Source organism: Engystomops pustulosus, chromosome 8, assembly GCF_040894005.1.
Source record: "Engystomops pustulosus chromosome 8, aEngPut4.maternal, whole genome shotgun sequence".
Taxonomy (NCBI): Eukaryota; Metazoa; Chordata; class Amphibia; order Anura; family Leptodactylidae; genus Engystomops; species Engystomops pustulosus.
The window spans coordinates 92,388,031-92,402,945 of NC_092418.1; the positions used below are offsets into that span (position 1 = coordinate 92,388,031).

Consider the following 14,915-nt stretch of genomic DNA (forward strand, 5'->3'; position numbering starts at 1 on the left):
TACAGGTCTCACCTTTAATAGTACCGGCTAATGTGGATTATGTACATTGCTAAAGAACATACAGCACTGAATACAGGAAACATAGGATATGTACTTCACATCAACATTTTAACATGTTTTGGGGAAAAAAAAATAAAAAATCAACCAATTTTATCAATGGTACTGTGAGGGAAAACAAACTAGGACTTCACAGGTCAGACAAATTCACGAGCCACTAACTTAAAAACACAAAACCTCACAGAAGAGAAGAGGGGGCAGAGACTTTTCCCCAGATTTTGTTACTACTGGTATAGCCTTCATTGGCAGTGTATGCTGGGAGGGATTTCCCATGATGCAAGGCTGAGACTACACAGAGATAATTTTGTCATACGATGGGTCAAAGTAAGGGGGGACTATGGAAACAATCCATTTACACGGCTTTCCTGGCGCAGATTCAGATGTACTATACAGCGGGTACATGAACAATGCATTTCACTTTAGGGGCTATAGTCACTTGCAACTTTCTGGATATTAGGAATCAGTTCACATCTCAGTTATTTCATCAGAAATTTTTTGCATCAGATATTTAGAACCAGGACTAAGTTCACACCTACAGGTTGCATTACATATTACATTATTAACAGCGGAAAATTTTTTGCAGAAGGTGCGCTTTTTCCTCGCTATTAACACTGGGGGGGAATTCATCGAAGTCTAAAGGGAACAGAAGATTCCCCCCTTAGCCTAACTAAAACAAACGTTTGCCCGTCGTCCCATAGTACAGCGGGCACACGTCGGCGCCGGGGAGAGGAGGAGGGGGATGAGCCGCTCACCTCCGCTCCTCTCCATAAAGAAACAAAAATGGGGCACGGCGCTGTATTCTGGGGAAAGATAGGACATGTCCTGTCTGTCTCCCGGCTACGGAAAACTACGTACGGCGCCATGTGCCAATCGCCGTCCATGGGGGACGTACATACGCCATATATACGTCTCCCAAACAGCAGTGTGAATGTAGCCTTCGTCTATGGGAAATGATCTAAAGCAAATGCATATCCCCCTACGGCCGGCCGTGGAATACGCCAAATGCAAAACTGGCCTATGGGGTGTATCAAGCTATTTATCCAAATAACAAGGTGATCAGTAAGGGTCAAACTGCTGGGATCACAAGAACGTGACCCCTAGCAGTCTGGAGAAATGAGGTCCAATCCCCACTAATGGATGGAGGGGTTAAGCAGGGGCTGTCACAATAGTATGGGAGTGTTGGAAATTGAAGACCTCAAGTATCTCACGCACCCAAACTCTCTCTGTTTAGGACACCCCCACAATTTCGGACACTCCCGTCCTGTGGGGGACCTCTACGGATCTGTGGGGGTCCCGTTCACATGATGAGTAGTCGTTCCCTCTCTAATCAGCATGCTATCCCCTATCCCGTGGGTAGCAATAAAGCCCTAATGGCTTCTTCCCAAATAGCATCATTTTAATCATAGAACATGCACTTTTATATATTCCCACGAAAAATATATTTTACTCTTTAAAGAAGCCAAATTAGACAGGGGAGAAGAAAATCAAAAAACCAGAAGAGCGCCATCCTGTGGGTTGACCCAATTTTGCATCTAAAAATCTTCTTTTTTGGGAAAGTTTATTAAAACATCATGAGTACAAATGATCCAGATCGAGGATATCAAAAAACGTGGAACTTAAAGTTTATGCTGTAATAAAAAAAACAAACAAAAAAAAACCCCCCGAGCTCAACGTCTTTTTAGGGCGACTATGGGTAGTAATTAGATTTCATTTCTCGTTTTTGTCCTCCGTACTCATAGGACTTGACTGGTTGTTGAATTTGGACTCTTTTGCGTGGGATGAACCCCTCTCACGACTGCGGGACTTTCTGCTGGTCTCCTTGTCATGTGAGGACCTCCTCTTCTCCCTGTCTCTGCTCCTTCGGTGGGATGAGCGCTCTTCTTTGTATGTACTATGTACAGTATTGGAGTCTGGACTTACGTGATTTCTACTGGACCTGCGGACCCGCTTACTGTCTGGACTACTGCTATGAGACTCCCTCCTTTTATGGCTCTCTCGCTCTGTGGTCTTTTTGTGGGAGCTGCTTTCTTCACGTCTGGAGGAGTCCTTGCTTTTGCTCTGACTGACCTCCCGATCTGAAGATTTGGAGCCTCCCTTACTTCTGCTTCTTTTATTCCTGGACCTCTCTTGACTTGCCTTTCGGTCTCTGGATCTAGATCTACCCCTTCTCCTGGAGTCCTTCTCCTTGCTTCTTTCCTGGTCTTGGCTCCTTGTTCGGTCATGGTCCCTACTTCTAGAGCGAGCTCTTCTGCTATTCTCTCTGCTTTTGCTCCGCTCTTTGGTTTTACTACTAGACCTGCGTTTCAACTTCTCAGATTCCCGCTCCTTGCTCTTGGCTTTCTCATGTCGCTCTTTGCTCTTATTGTCCTCCTTGCTCTTGTCTCGCCCTTTGCTCCGACCCCTTTCCTTACTCTTGCTCCGACCCCTTTCCTTACTCTTGCTCCGACCCCTTTCCTTACTCTTGCTCCGACCCCTTTCCTTACTCTTGCTCCGACCCCTTTCCTTACTCTTGCTCCGACCCCTTTCCTTACTCTTGCTCCGACCCCTTTCCTTACTCTTGCTCCGACCCCTTTCCTTACTCTTGCTCCGACCCCTTTCCTTACTCTTGCTCCGACCCCTTTCCTTACTCTTGCTCCGACCCCTTTCCTTACTCTTGCTCCGACCCCTTTCCTTACTCTTGCTCCGACCCCTTTCCTTACTCTTGCTCCGACCCCTTTCCTTACTCTTGCTCCGACCCCTTTCCTTACTCTTGCTCCGACCCCTTTCCTTACTCTTGCTCCGACCCCTTTCCTTACTCTTGCTCCGACCCCTTTCCTTACTCTTGCTCCGACCCCTTTCCTTACTCTTGCTCCGACCCCTTTCCTTACTCTTGCTCCGACCCCTTTCCTTACTCTTGCTCCGACCCCTTTCATTCTTTGATGTACTTTGCCTGGATCTCTCTTTGCTCCTGCTCCTCTGCTTGTCCTTTGCTCTGTGATCTGAGTGTCTTTCCTTATCCTTTCCCCTCTCGCGTCCCCTTTCCTTACTTCTGGAGCTGCTCCGCTCTTCACGTTTGCTTTGTTTATCATCTTTGTTGCTTTTGACATTCTCTTTGCTCTCGCTCCTCCTTTCTGACGTTGTTCTTCTTCTACTCCGGCTTTTGTTCCTTTTATCTTCATTTTCAGCATCTTTGGACTCCCTGTCCTTGCTGCTTGGTTTGCGGTCTTTACTTTTCTTCCTACGATCACTTCTTTTGTGTGGAGACTCCGAGCCTTCTCTTTGATCAGAATGTTTCCTCTCTCTTCCTCGAACAGGGCTCTTCTGACTCTCCTTGTCATTTAATTCACTCCTGTAGGGAAAAAAAAGGTATATTGTAATATAATAAACCGAAATGTCTACAACACAATAACATACAAAGCTCTAAATAAAATATGTCGAGACAACAAGTTGACTAGTGATCATGCCAGACCGGGAGAAGAAAAGCTTAGTAAGGGCATATAATGACACTGTCCTGCTATTTGGCCTGGACAAGGCTTGTAGGAGCCTGTAGGATCCTATCTTATCCGAGCTCCTCCATTCACATGTGCTGATAAAGCCAATGTGGCCAAATGAAGTGAACGCAACACATAAAAAAGTAAACATACTGGGCCACAGCCAGACCAATATTTAAAAAGACAAGTACGTTTATTTTGAATGGTTCTTTTGACTAACAAAACTTACTTATCTCCCTTGATCCAACGTTCACCACTAGAATATCTAATTCTCTGGGTTCTTTGCATCTCCTGTCTCCAGTGTGGAGGAGTCTCACTTCTTCTAAAACGATCTCGGGACCGAGACCTTGAGGGGGTGCGGTAACGCTGAAAAACCAAAGGAGAATTTGTTAGTCTGGAAAACTTCTCTACACCCAAAATACATATGTAAAAAACAAAACTCTAGGCCCTGTTCTTCTCAGTGATCAGTCGTGGTCTATTCAGTAAAATTCCCACAATCTAGGAAGTAACCAATGGATAGTTAAGCAAATCCTTCATGATAAACCAGGGACCCTTACTCATAGATCCAAGCAGAGTGACTGTGGTAATCTTCTTATATGTGTTATCCATGTCCTCCTTCCTTCTAAAATTAACATTTAAAATTATGCTAATGAGCCTGAGGGTCTACCCTAGCCATTCTGTAATCTGGCTTTACAGGCTGTTACACTGTCTCACACTCCTCCCTTCTTCCTCAGAACTGAAATTATAACTGAAAGTGCTCACTGCAGAAGTGCTGAGGAGAGTGTGAAACAGTGTTACAGCCTGTAAAGTCAGATCACAGAAGGGCTAGGGTAGCCCATAAGGCTCACTAGCGTAATTTTAAAAGTAGGTTTTAGAAGGAAATAGGCCTTGTATAACAAATATAAGAGAAATACTACAGTCACGGCGCCTGGAGCTATGTGTAAGTGTCCCCGGTTTATCTTGATGGTAGATTTCCTTTAAATACAAATCAATAAGACTGGGGAAAAACTTACTCTGGGGCCTCTTCCCTTGATCTTCCTTCCAGATCTTGTTACCAGGAGTCTTCTCTGATAAAGTGAGGAACTGCCAAAGAAAAAAATAAAAAGCAAAACCCCAGCTTAATAAAATTTCATACTAAGAATAAAATGTTATCCACATTCTCAGGTTCCCTTTTGATAATTATTTAATGGGATATGAGCGGTACAATGGCTCGCGCCTGTATAACACGTACAGTCGCACTTGTCAGGTACAAGCTTACCTTTCCCGATCACGTTCTCTGTTATTCAAGCGGCTTTCCTGTTCCTCAGCTCTCTGTGGGCTCTTCCTCATCAGAAACTTGTTTTCCGGCACAGTAGGGATCTCTTCAGGACGAACAGTGGAGGTCACCTGTAGTTCTTGATCTTCAGTTTCACTCTCAGAACTTAAAAGGAAAAAAAAAAAAAAAATTATTAAAAAAGGGGTATTCCCAAGAAGACAAGATTCTTAATTATACGCAGGATAACAAACAAACATTCTCTAATTCATGGTTATTAACAAAAATACAGCATTTCAACCTGTCTATCAGTCCTGGTGTATACAATTTTGGTTGCCCCTGGATACGACCATATATCTTCTGCCCAAGGTCGGCTGCTTCTCTGAATAGCTTGCTCTCTGCCTCCTGCCCCTCCCCCAGCAACAGGAATTGCCTGCCTGCAAGCAGCAGTGTGCAGAGACTTACTCTACAAGCTACAGACAAGATATGGTCTTTATCAAGGGAGGGGAGGCACTCTGTGTGTTATAGATGAGATGTAACAAAGCTGAAGAGTGTCATAGCCATCTCATCTCCCTTTTCCTGTGTGGCAGATACTAGTAGAATGTTCAGAAGCTAAATGAAAGTGTATATAAACCTGTACCCTGATAATCTAAGCACATTGTCAGCACAAAGCATCTTACAGCACTAGAGGGATCATGAAGTGTCTGCTCAGAGAGTCCCCGCCCACACTCTGGAATCTTACACTGACCATCACAGAGTGATAGGAGCTAAAACAGCAATAACACTGAGTAAGGCTGGATTCACACAGCCGTTGCCCGCCGTAACGGAGCACGTCGGGAACACGGCAGTGCGCGGGGAGAGGAGTTGACCGCTGCTCACCCCCACCCATCTCCATAGGGATAAACGGCGCACGGCGACACGTCCTATCTTTTCACGGGGTACGGAGCCGCACTGCACCTCTCCTGTAGGGCGCCGTGTGCCCATTGCTTTTTATGGAGAACATATATCGGCCGTATATATGTCCCCAATGCGGCAGTGTGAATGTAGCCGAATATTGTTAAGTAAGGGGTTAACAATTATCTTTATTGTGTAAACATCACTAAGAGATGACATTTTGAGAACTTTCTTTCATGTGCAAAAAAAAAAAAAAAATCACCAAAAAAAAAAATGAACATTGTCCCACGTCTCAGGTTCTTCTCCTTTGTGTACTGATATACCCCCTACAGAACACAGCGCCTTAAGAGCTTGAATTACATTTACCTTTTTTTGTTCTTCTTGCGTTGTTTCTTCTTCTCTTTTTTCTGCTTCTTTGAAGTTTTCTTATGTTTCTTCTTTTTCTTCTTTGATTTCTCCTCTTCGTCGGAGTCGGAGGACGAATCAGACGACGAGTCGGAGTCGCTGGAACCATCGGAGTCGCTAGAGGAGGACGACTTGTGCCTTTTCTTTTCTTTCTTGGCTGAGGAAGGTAAAGGGTTACAATAGAAGCCTATGTAATAGACTGGCGATATGTAAGGATGGCGCATGGTCAGGACAGCAGGAATCTACAGGGTAACCTCTAGTGACCATTCTGTTCTGGGCCTCAATAACCAAAACATTTTTTATTTGACACCAAGAAACACAACCTTATCCTTTTATGAAGCTGTGCAAGGTTTTTTTTCCTTTTTAATCAAATAAATTTTGCTCTGCTGTGACAATGTAGCCCTATCCAAAAGGATATCACACAATTGTTCTGACCCTCAGGACCTCCCCTGGTTAGATGATCCAGTAGCCCCAGGGGACAGAACAACAACAGAGAATGGAGGTGGAAGCACAGATTCAACCTCTGTCTATTGGCCAGAACCAGCCGACTGATTGGACCCTGCACTAACCCGATATTGATGACTTCCCCCTAGTTACGTCTTCTATTCGATTGTATTGGAAACCACTTTTTGGGGAATAGTTAACTCATTAACTGGTCATCATCTTCCATGACCTAGAGGGTCCGGGCAGGATATGTGTACGTGGCAGAGGCCGTGACACTGCAGGGGATGAGAAGGTGAGAGGTTAAGCCTCCTCCACTGGAACTTTTCTAATTCCTCATTCAAGTGGTTTAACAGTCTGGACCGAAAAATTGATCACAACCAAGCACCTGCTTTTCCGTTCCTGGGACACCTAGATGAAGGCCCTACCTAAAGCAACTTAAAGACCTCTGTAACGATGTGTACTGGCAGATATTACAATGAGCCAAGGGACAATGTATTGGCTTTGGTTTCTGTTGGATTTGCAGCTTGCAGACTAAAGGGGACCATATTTTGGAACTCACATCAGCTGCTTAAAGACAATCTACCATTAAAATCCATCATGATAAACCAGGGACATTACTCATAGATCCAGGCACCGTGACTGTGGTAATCTTCTTATATGTGTTATCCATGGCCTCCTTCCTTCTCAAATTAACATTATATAAAGAGCACCTGGGAGTGATACTAGAGACCTCTGTGCTACAGGATTCACAGGCCGTTACACTGTGCAGGAGAACCCCCCTCTCGTGCGCTGAAACTTCCTCTGTGACAGCGAGATTACATCAGACAGAGGAAGGGGAAATGTTGTGGGAGCAGACAGTGTAAAAACCAATGAAGTTACAGCATTGACGGGCTCTGGTAGTGCCCCCAGAGCACTTCAGGCTCATTAGCATTATTTTAAAGATTGATCTTTAGAAGGAAAGAAGCCATGGATAACACATATAAGAAGACTACCACAGTCGCCATGTAACTGGTTTATCATGCTGGATTTTGATACTGACATAGCACAATGCTGCCAACCTGCTACAAATTTTTTTGTCTTACATTTGGACTTCTGAACATGGACGAGCTCCCCGCAATTCTGGATCCTGACTTCCGCTGTAGGTTTGCTGGAAGCGTCCGTCTTTTGATTTTCGATCTCCCTCACCACTTCTTGACCGGATATTAATTGTCCAAATACAACGTGAAGTCTAAAAAATACACAAAGATAGAAGTCAATCACAGAGACCCCAAACATCACGCTACAATGTAACATCAATATGCCAGCAATAGTTACCCGTCCAAATGAGGCGTCTGCTTTGTTGTTCTGTAGGAGTTCACGTCAAATGGAAACGGGAGCCAAAGCAGGAGGGGAAGAAACACAGTATAAAAAAACTGTTAGAATAATATACAAGCAAGTTATAAAAGTAGCAAAACTTACCTTTTTTTGGGTGGGGTGGGGGGGCATATAGCAACCACTACAGGAGTAATCTGGTATTGCATGGCGATCATCAAAGGGCATCTACCACGAGGATAAAGGGTTGTATGCAAATGAGCCTCGGGGACTCCGGGCTCTATAGGTGTTAAAGAGGAACTGTCACCTAAATTTTCCTAGTGCATGATCAAACGCCGCAGTGTTAGAGTGATAGCGTTATCGGAAAACTCCAGTAACGCTATCAAACACTGCGGTGGGGTACAATGTAATTGTCGGACAGCTCGCAAAGCTATCCGAAGTATTCATTAGGGGGCGGGTTGGGGCGTGGCTAGGGGCCGGCCTATGGAGCGAGCAGGGCGGTCCGGGGGAAGAGGCAGCGGCTCGGACCGCCCCCTCATGAATACATCGGCTTTGCAAGCTGTCCGATGATTACACTATACCCCGCCGCAGTGTTAGATAGTTACCGGAGGTTTCCGGTAACGCTATCACTCTAACACTGCGGTGTTTGATCAAGCACCAGGAGCTGCTTACTTTAGGTCGCAGCTCCTAGTGCCGATAAATTGGGTGACAGGTCCTCTTTAATGGAGCCTGGAGCCCCTCAGGCTCATTTGCATACAATCTTTTATTCTGGTGGTAGATGTCCTTTAAAAGGAATGGATAAATTTGTAATGATTCAATTAAGAGTGTAAACCACTCTTTAGAGGTGTCCTATGACATGAAACAAAAGAACAAACTACTATGCACTATAACATCCATAAAAGGACCCATATAATGGGGACTACCCCATTGAAGAATCAATAACTACTCACATGAAAAACTGCGACCCGTTAGTATCTTTTCCTCTATTGGCCATGGACAGCAAGAATTCCTTGTTGTGTTTAACGGAGAAGCTCTCATCTAGAGAAAGGAAAAAAACAGTCTAATAAGAAGTGGGAGGGATCTGACTACATTTAGTGCGTTTGTAGTCTGAAGCCATGGAGACGCACAATCAGAAGTAAAATGAGACAATTTGTGAATTTTAACCATTGTAAAAAGTAAAAAAAAAAAAATCAAGAAATAACATTCCTACTGTATAAAGTTACAAAAGTTTAAAGAATAATAATGATTTTAATACCTTCAAAAAACCCTCCATAGATAGATTCTCCACCTCTTCCATTTCCTGAAAGCAGAACAGTTGCACAGTGTCATGAAGTATCACCTCCAGCACAGACAGAACCGTATGATATGGATCATATAGGAGCTCACCTTCACTAAAGTCACCTCCCTGGATCATAAAATCCTTCACCACTCTATGGAACAAGCAGTTCTTGTAATGTAACGGCTTCTGGGTGGTTTTCCCAATGCCCTTCTCTCCTAGATGGGAAAACAGTGGAATAAACGGATATAAATTATTAGAAAATAAAATATGAATTAAGCTGCAACACTGTAACCTGGACACTTCCTCCATTGTCCAGTCAGATTGGACCCTCCAGGGTCCAGAGTAGGGTCAGGCACTCATGCAGTGATATTTGGCTGCAATGCAATAATTAAAGCAAATACATCATCATGTTTTCACCATGAAATACTGCAAGCAGCGTTATGTGCTGTCCCTGGAGATATGTGTAACATTACTATTGTGTGTGTTGTCAGGAGCAGCAGGACTGTGGAAAAAAATCTTTTTATTTATATTCCAGGATTGTAGCTGGACTTTGAGAACCGTGATGCAGTGTTGTGTAATATCTCATGGAATAGCTTCTGCACAGCGAGTCAGACAAAAAATGCTGCAGAAGAGGGGAGAGTGTGTGCTGTGCTCAGTGTAGAGGTCTCACAAACCAGTGTTGTACAGATCCAGCTACAATCCTGGAATGCATTTGTCACCGTCCTGTGGCTCACACAAGTATTACATAGATCCCAAGGCAAAATCTCCAACACTGTCTGCAGCTTTGTATGACCAAAGCAAACAGATTTCTTATAAATATGGAAAGGGACGCAAACATCACAAGACGGGTCAACCAACCTGTGCAGAGACACCGGAAATTTTCACAAGTTTTCGGACAAACGTCTGTAAACAGTTCAAAGACCACTCTTCCAGCTGTAAGATAAAACAGTGAACTGAATGTAAAGAACATAAACGTCATCAATGAACCGCAAGTCACATGTTAAATCCATCTTTGCAGATGACAAGACCCCCCAGTGGTCCCAAAATTTAGTTTACTTTCCTTCCCTTACCACACAAATCTGGCCTTAGTGATGAGAGCAGGTTAGGCACCAGCACCAGGGATTGAACCAATTTTGTTATCCCCTATGTACAGGATAGTGGAGAACAATCTGATCAGCGAGGATACGAATGCTGGGGATAGAACAGGACCATCACATATAATAAAGTAAAAGAAGGTGATTGAATGAAGCAGCAGCAGGTTGAGGTTGGTCCTGCTGTACTATTCAACACCCCAACTGATCAGATTGTTATGTCCTATTCTGAGTACAGGGGCGTCTGAAGTATTATCCCCCGCAGCCTCTAAAAGTGACTCATCTCAGGCAATACAAGACTCTTCTCCGCTTAATTGCATCACTGACCATCACCGAGTGACAGGACCTAAAACAGCAATAAACCCTGGTAAAATTGTTAAAAATTATTTTCATTGTGTTAATATCACTAGGGGGGTTAAAATTTTGTAACTTTCTTTCATAAGCAAACACCGTTTATGGCTGACCATGACCTTTATAAGGGTTTACCCACAAAAGAAAGCTCTAAAATTTCAATCGCCTAGTGATGTTTACACAGACCATTTTTAACCCTTACAATTTTACTTAGTTTTATTGCGGTTTTAGCTCCTATCACTCATTGGTCAGACACTTCATGATTCCTCTGTGCTCAGAGATACAGTGTGCTGACAATGTGCTTAGATTACCAGGGTCCAGGTTTATCTACACTTATTTAGCTTCTGAACATTTACTAGTATCTGACACATAGAAAGAGATAAGCGATCAGAAATGAGAGATTATGAGATCCATGAGATGAATGTAACACACAATGACACTCTCAGCTCTGCACCCTCACAAAAAAACACATTGTCAGCACGGCTTTGCCTCTATTTATACTAATAATATTAAATTAGAAAATTTGTTATTTTGTTATTCTGGGTATACTCAAGAATTTTGTCTTCGTGGTAATACCCCTTTTAGTACATTGTTCTAAAATAGATGTGTAACAAAAGTTCTAGAAATAATATTGTGTGTCAAATGTGAATCCATTTTAGAAGTTGGTATCCCCTTATCCCTCCAATGCAAAGTGTAGCTCCAACAAGACCACTAGGTTCTGACCCATCACTACCAGAATAAAGGAGTCTCTGGGATCAAAAAGTTTCCGTCCATTAGCAGAAAGCCCCAATATACACTGCTCAGTAAAATAAAGGGACCGATTAAATAACCGATTATAACTCCAAGTACATCAAACCGTCCACTTAGAAAGCCACACTGATTGACAATCAATGTCACTTGCTGTTGTGCAAATGGAATAGACAACAGGTGGAAATTATTGGCAATTGGCAAAACACGCTCAATAAAGGAGTGGTCCTGCAGGTGGGGACCACAGATCACTTCTCAGTATCAATGCTTTCGGACTGATGTTTTGGTCAATTTTGAATGTGGGTGGTGGTTTTACACTTGTGGTAGCATGAGAAGGACTCTACAGGCCAGTACACCAGGGGACATGGTGGGGGCTGCAGGTGGGCAACAACGCAGCAGCAGGAGGAGGAGGTACCTACAGCTTTGTCAGTGCTCCTCCTGTTCCTCTTTGCACAGAGTCCTGCAAAATGACCTCCAGCAGAAACCGACTCCATGAGGATGGAACGATGGCCTGACCTCCACTGATGGGAGTTGTGTTCCCAGAGAAAACCAGGATTGGCACATTTGCCACTGGCGCTCTGTGCTCTTCACAGATGAAGATAGGTTCACACTGAGCACATGTGACAAAGTCTAGAGACGCCGTGGAGAGCGATCTGCTGCCTGCGACATCCTTCAGCATGACCGATTTAGCACTGGGTCAGTAATGGTGTGGGGTGGCATTTTTTTGGAAGGTCGCACAGCCCTCCATGTGCTCGCTTGAGGTAGCATGACTCCCATTAGGGACCGAGACGAGATCCTCACACTACAAGACTAAGCCTCATTTATTCTCGTATTACGGACATTACATCAAAGTTGGATCAGCCTGTGGCAGCCATTAAAACACAGTTTTTAAGGGGTTAAGGTAAGGAATCGCTGACATACAACGAGTTCTCGTATCACTGTGACATAACTCAGACTTACCTGGGACATTGTTGATTGAGATATCAAAAAAACAGCGGGGACGCTGCACTTTGATCCCCATGATTTCCACTGAAAAAAACAGAAGAAGAAATCTTGAGAAACATTCAGAGTATTTATCAGACATTTCCTGCCCCTAGCATCCAAATGCCGCTCCAGTCCTGATCCCTTCAGATCTGTATAGATGTCACACACCGTGCAGCCGCTGTTACCTGGCGAAGCATCTCCTGCACTTCCCGAATGTTAATATATAACCAATAGAATTAAGCCATAAACCCTGCTGTATAGTAATCCCAAACCTGCCTGACAGCAGGAGATCTACCATCACAATCCATCATGATAAACCAGGGACACTTTCTCATAGATTCAGGCACCGGGACTGTTGTATATATGTTATCCATGGCCTCCTTCCTTCTAAAATCAACTTTTACAATTATGATAATGAGCCAGAAGGGCTATAGGGAGTGTAACCAGAGCTCCTCTGTGCAGTAACGTCACACTGTGCAGGAGCACTTCCACCCTCCCACTATGTGCTGAAACTTCCTCTGCTGCAGTGAGCTTACACAGGCAGGGGGGGGGGGGGTAGTGCTGAAGGAGCAGAAGAGGAGACAGTACAACAGCCTGTGAATCTGCAGCACGGAGGGGCTCTGGTAACTCCCCAAGAGCCCTTTAGGCTCATTAGCATAACTTTAAAAGTTGATTTTAGAAGGAAGGAGGCCATGGATAACAAATATAATATTGTCTACGATTAAGAGTCACAAGGACTCGAAACACGTATGATGTGTGGATCTATTACTCTCTGATGTTGCCAATTTGTCTGTTAAATTAAATATATTGAGAATCCATCCCTCTGGACTTGCTCTTTCATTTCAACAAGCTTCTCCAAATATAATATTACCAGTGTCTCAGTGATTGGATCTATCATTAAGTGTCCCTTGGGTTTATCATTGTTGATTTTGATGGTAGATTTCCTGCAAAGGGGAACTATATTCTCATTAAATATTGTATATGAGAGTGTGGTATCTTCTCATAACTCTACCCTACTTTTTAGATTTAGTGAGACAACATGCACTACATGGAGTTTGCCTCACTGTAGTGCGCCAGATTATTGACATAAATGTGGCGGCCGCTGTAACTCCACGCCGGAACGTCCCTTTTGGTGCACAGTTTTGTGTCACGGCTGTGCGATGTGTAAAGTGCCCAAGAACTATGGAGCAGGAAGTCTGATAAATCTGGCCCAATGACTAGGTTGTTCTGTGACTCTTGGTCCGTATGCTGGTCAGATTTCACATAGCGATAACAGTAGAGGCGTTATATTGATATATAAGAGGACTCCTTCTTCCTTGCAAAACAGCAACACCAAACTTTAAGTGCGCGTTCACACGTTGCGTTTTGACCTGCGTTTGAAACGCATATACAACAGCTGAGGGGAGGTGATTTGCCTAATTTCATCACTGTTAACGCATGCGTTAACAAAATGCATGGTAAACACGATGTTAACGCATGTGTTAACAAAGCTTTCACGCATGCGCTGTTAACGTTAACATTGCATTTACCAACGTATAAGGTAATGTAATTAGGCAAATTACCTCACATCAGCTGTTGTATATGCATTCCAAACGCAATGAAAACGCAACCAAAACACAACATGTGAACGCGCCCTAAGGATTACAGTGGGGAAGCAGGGACTCCTACCCTCTGCACAGTGGTCGGTCCCTGAAGTCCCATACTGCACAACGTTTGATCCACAAACCTAACAGCAGCAGCTACAGGACAGGGTCAGACTATTCAGGGACATAAATGTCAATTTATTTATTAAATTTCCAGGAGGAACAACAGAACAGCGACCGCACACAGTTGAAATAGAAAGCTTGCTAGAGGATTGTTACATTCTGTGTGACCCTATATTATTATAAGTTATTACACCCCTGCCACTCGTATATCTAAGGTTAAGGGCAAATAACGCAATCTCCGTCCTGTCCTGCGGCTTGGGGTCTGTACTCAGATTTGCCCCCCATGCTTTACATTTGCAGGGGCCAATGATCGGCGCTACAGTAAGTACAATAATCTGTGAGGTGTCTGCAGCTTTATATGTAAGGACATTCCTGATACAACATGGAAATGCTATAAAACTACAACTCCCAGCATGCCTTGTCAGCGACATGAACCTCTACAGGAGGCGCAGGCAGCAGGCCATGCTGGGACTTGTAGTTCTTCCGATACCACTTATGAATGGAGGACTCCTAAGCCGCGTCTACGCTTAGACCTGTAGTATTCCCGGGCTACCTGCTAAGGCGCCGCTGCCAGGTGCATGCTGGGATTGCTATGGAGTAGATCGCAGGATTCGGTCACGATGTGTGCAAGCAATGAATCCGCTGCAGTACTCACCTCAGTCCGGGGAGCGGACACCGTCTAAGCCGAAGGGTCGGATGACGGAAGCGAAGGCGAAGAGTGCGGGAGAACAGCTACAAGCAAAGCATCCGGCCCCGATCCGCCTCCCTCCTCACCACTACTGAGCGCGGACACCACACAGGCACCGGCAGCCGCGCGCCGAGCACATCGCTCCTTCTCAATTCCTGCAGTCTGGTAGGAAGATGGCCGCTTCGGAGACAGTCACATGACCAAGCTGCGTGAGACGATCGGCCATCGACCGGTAA

At 44.4% G+C, this 14,915-nt stretch overlaps 1 protein-coding gene across 1 annotated transcript; it reads right to left on the reverse strand.

Annotated features, from left to right (window-relative positions):
* On the reverse strand, positions 1-14,902 carry PPIG (peptidylprolyl isomerase G). Its single transcript, XM_072121777.1, has 13 exons — positions 14,647-14,902; positions 12,262-12,330; positions 9,971-10,045; positions 9,220-9,327; positions 9,089-9,133; positions 8,784-8,871; positions 7,837-7,866; positions 7,605-7,750; positions 6,040-6,235; positions 4,786-4,947; positions 4,541-4,610; positions 3,757-3,893; positions 1-3,385 (listed from the first exon to the last, which is right to left on the reverse strand). The coding sequence occupies exons 2-13, from the start codon at positions 12,320-12,322 to the stop codon at positions 1,765-1,767; spliced, it is 2,739 nt and encodes a 912-aa protein (XP_071977878.1). The 5' UTR covers positions 12,323-12,330; positions 14,647-14,902; the 3' UTR covers positions 1-1,764.
* Between the last annotated feature and the right edge of the window lie 13 nt (positions 14,903-14,915).

What these genes read in the sequence shown, in the direction of transcription:
- PPIG (XM_072121777.1), bottom strand. Translation starts at nt 12,322, where the DNA reads ATGGGGATCAAAGTGCAGCGTCCCCGCTGTTTTTTTGATATCTCAATC. An exon ending in AGAGAACGTGATCGGGAAAG is followed by an intron (nt 4,611 to 4,785) that starts GTAAGCTTGTAC and finishes TTTCTTTGGCAG; the next exon opens with TTCCTCACTTTATCAGAGAA. An exon ending in CGTTGGATCAAGGGAGATAA is followed by an intron (nt 3,386 to 3,756) that starts GTAAGTTTTGTT and finishes TTTTCCCTACAG; the next exon opens with GAGTGAATTAAATGACAAGG.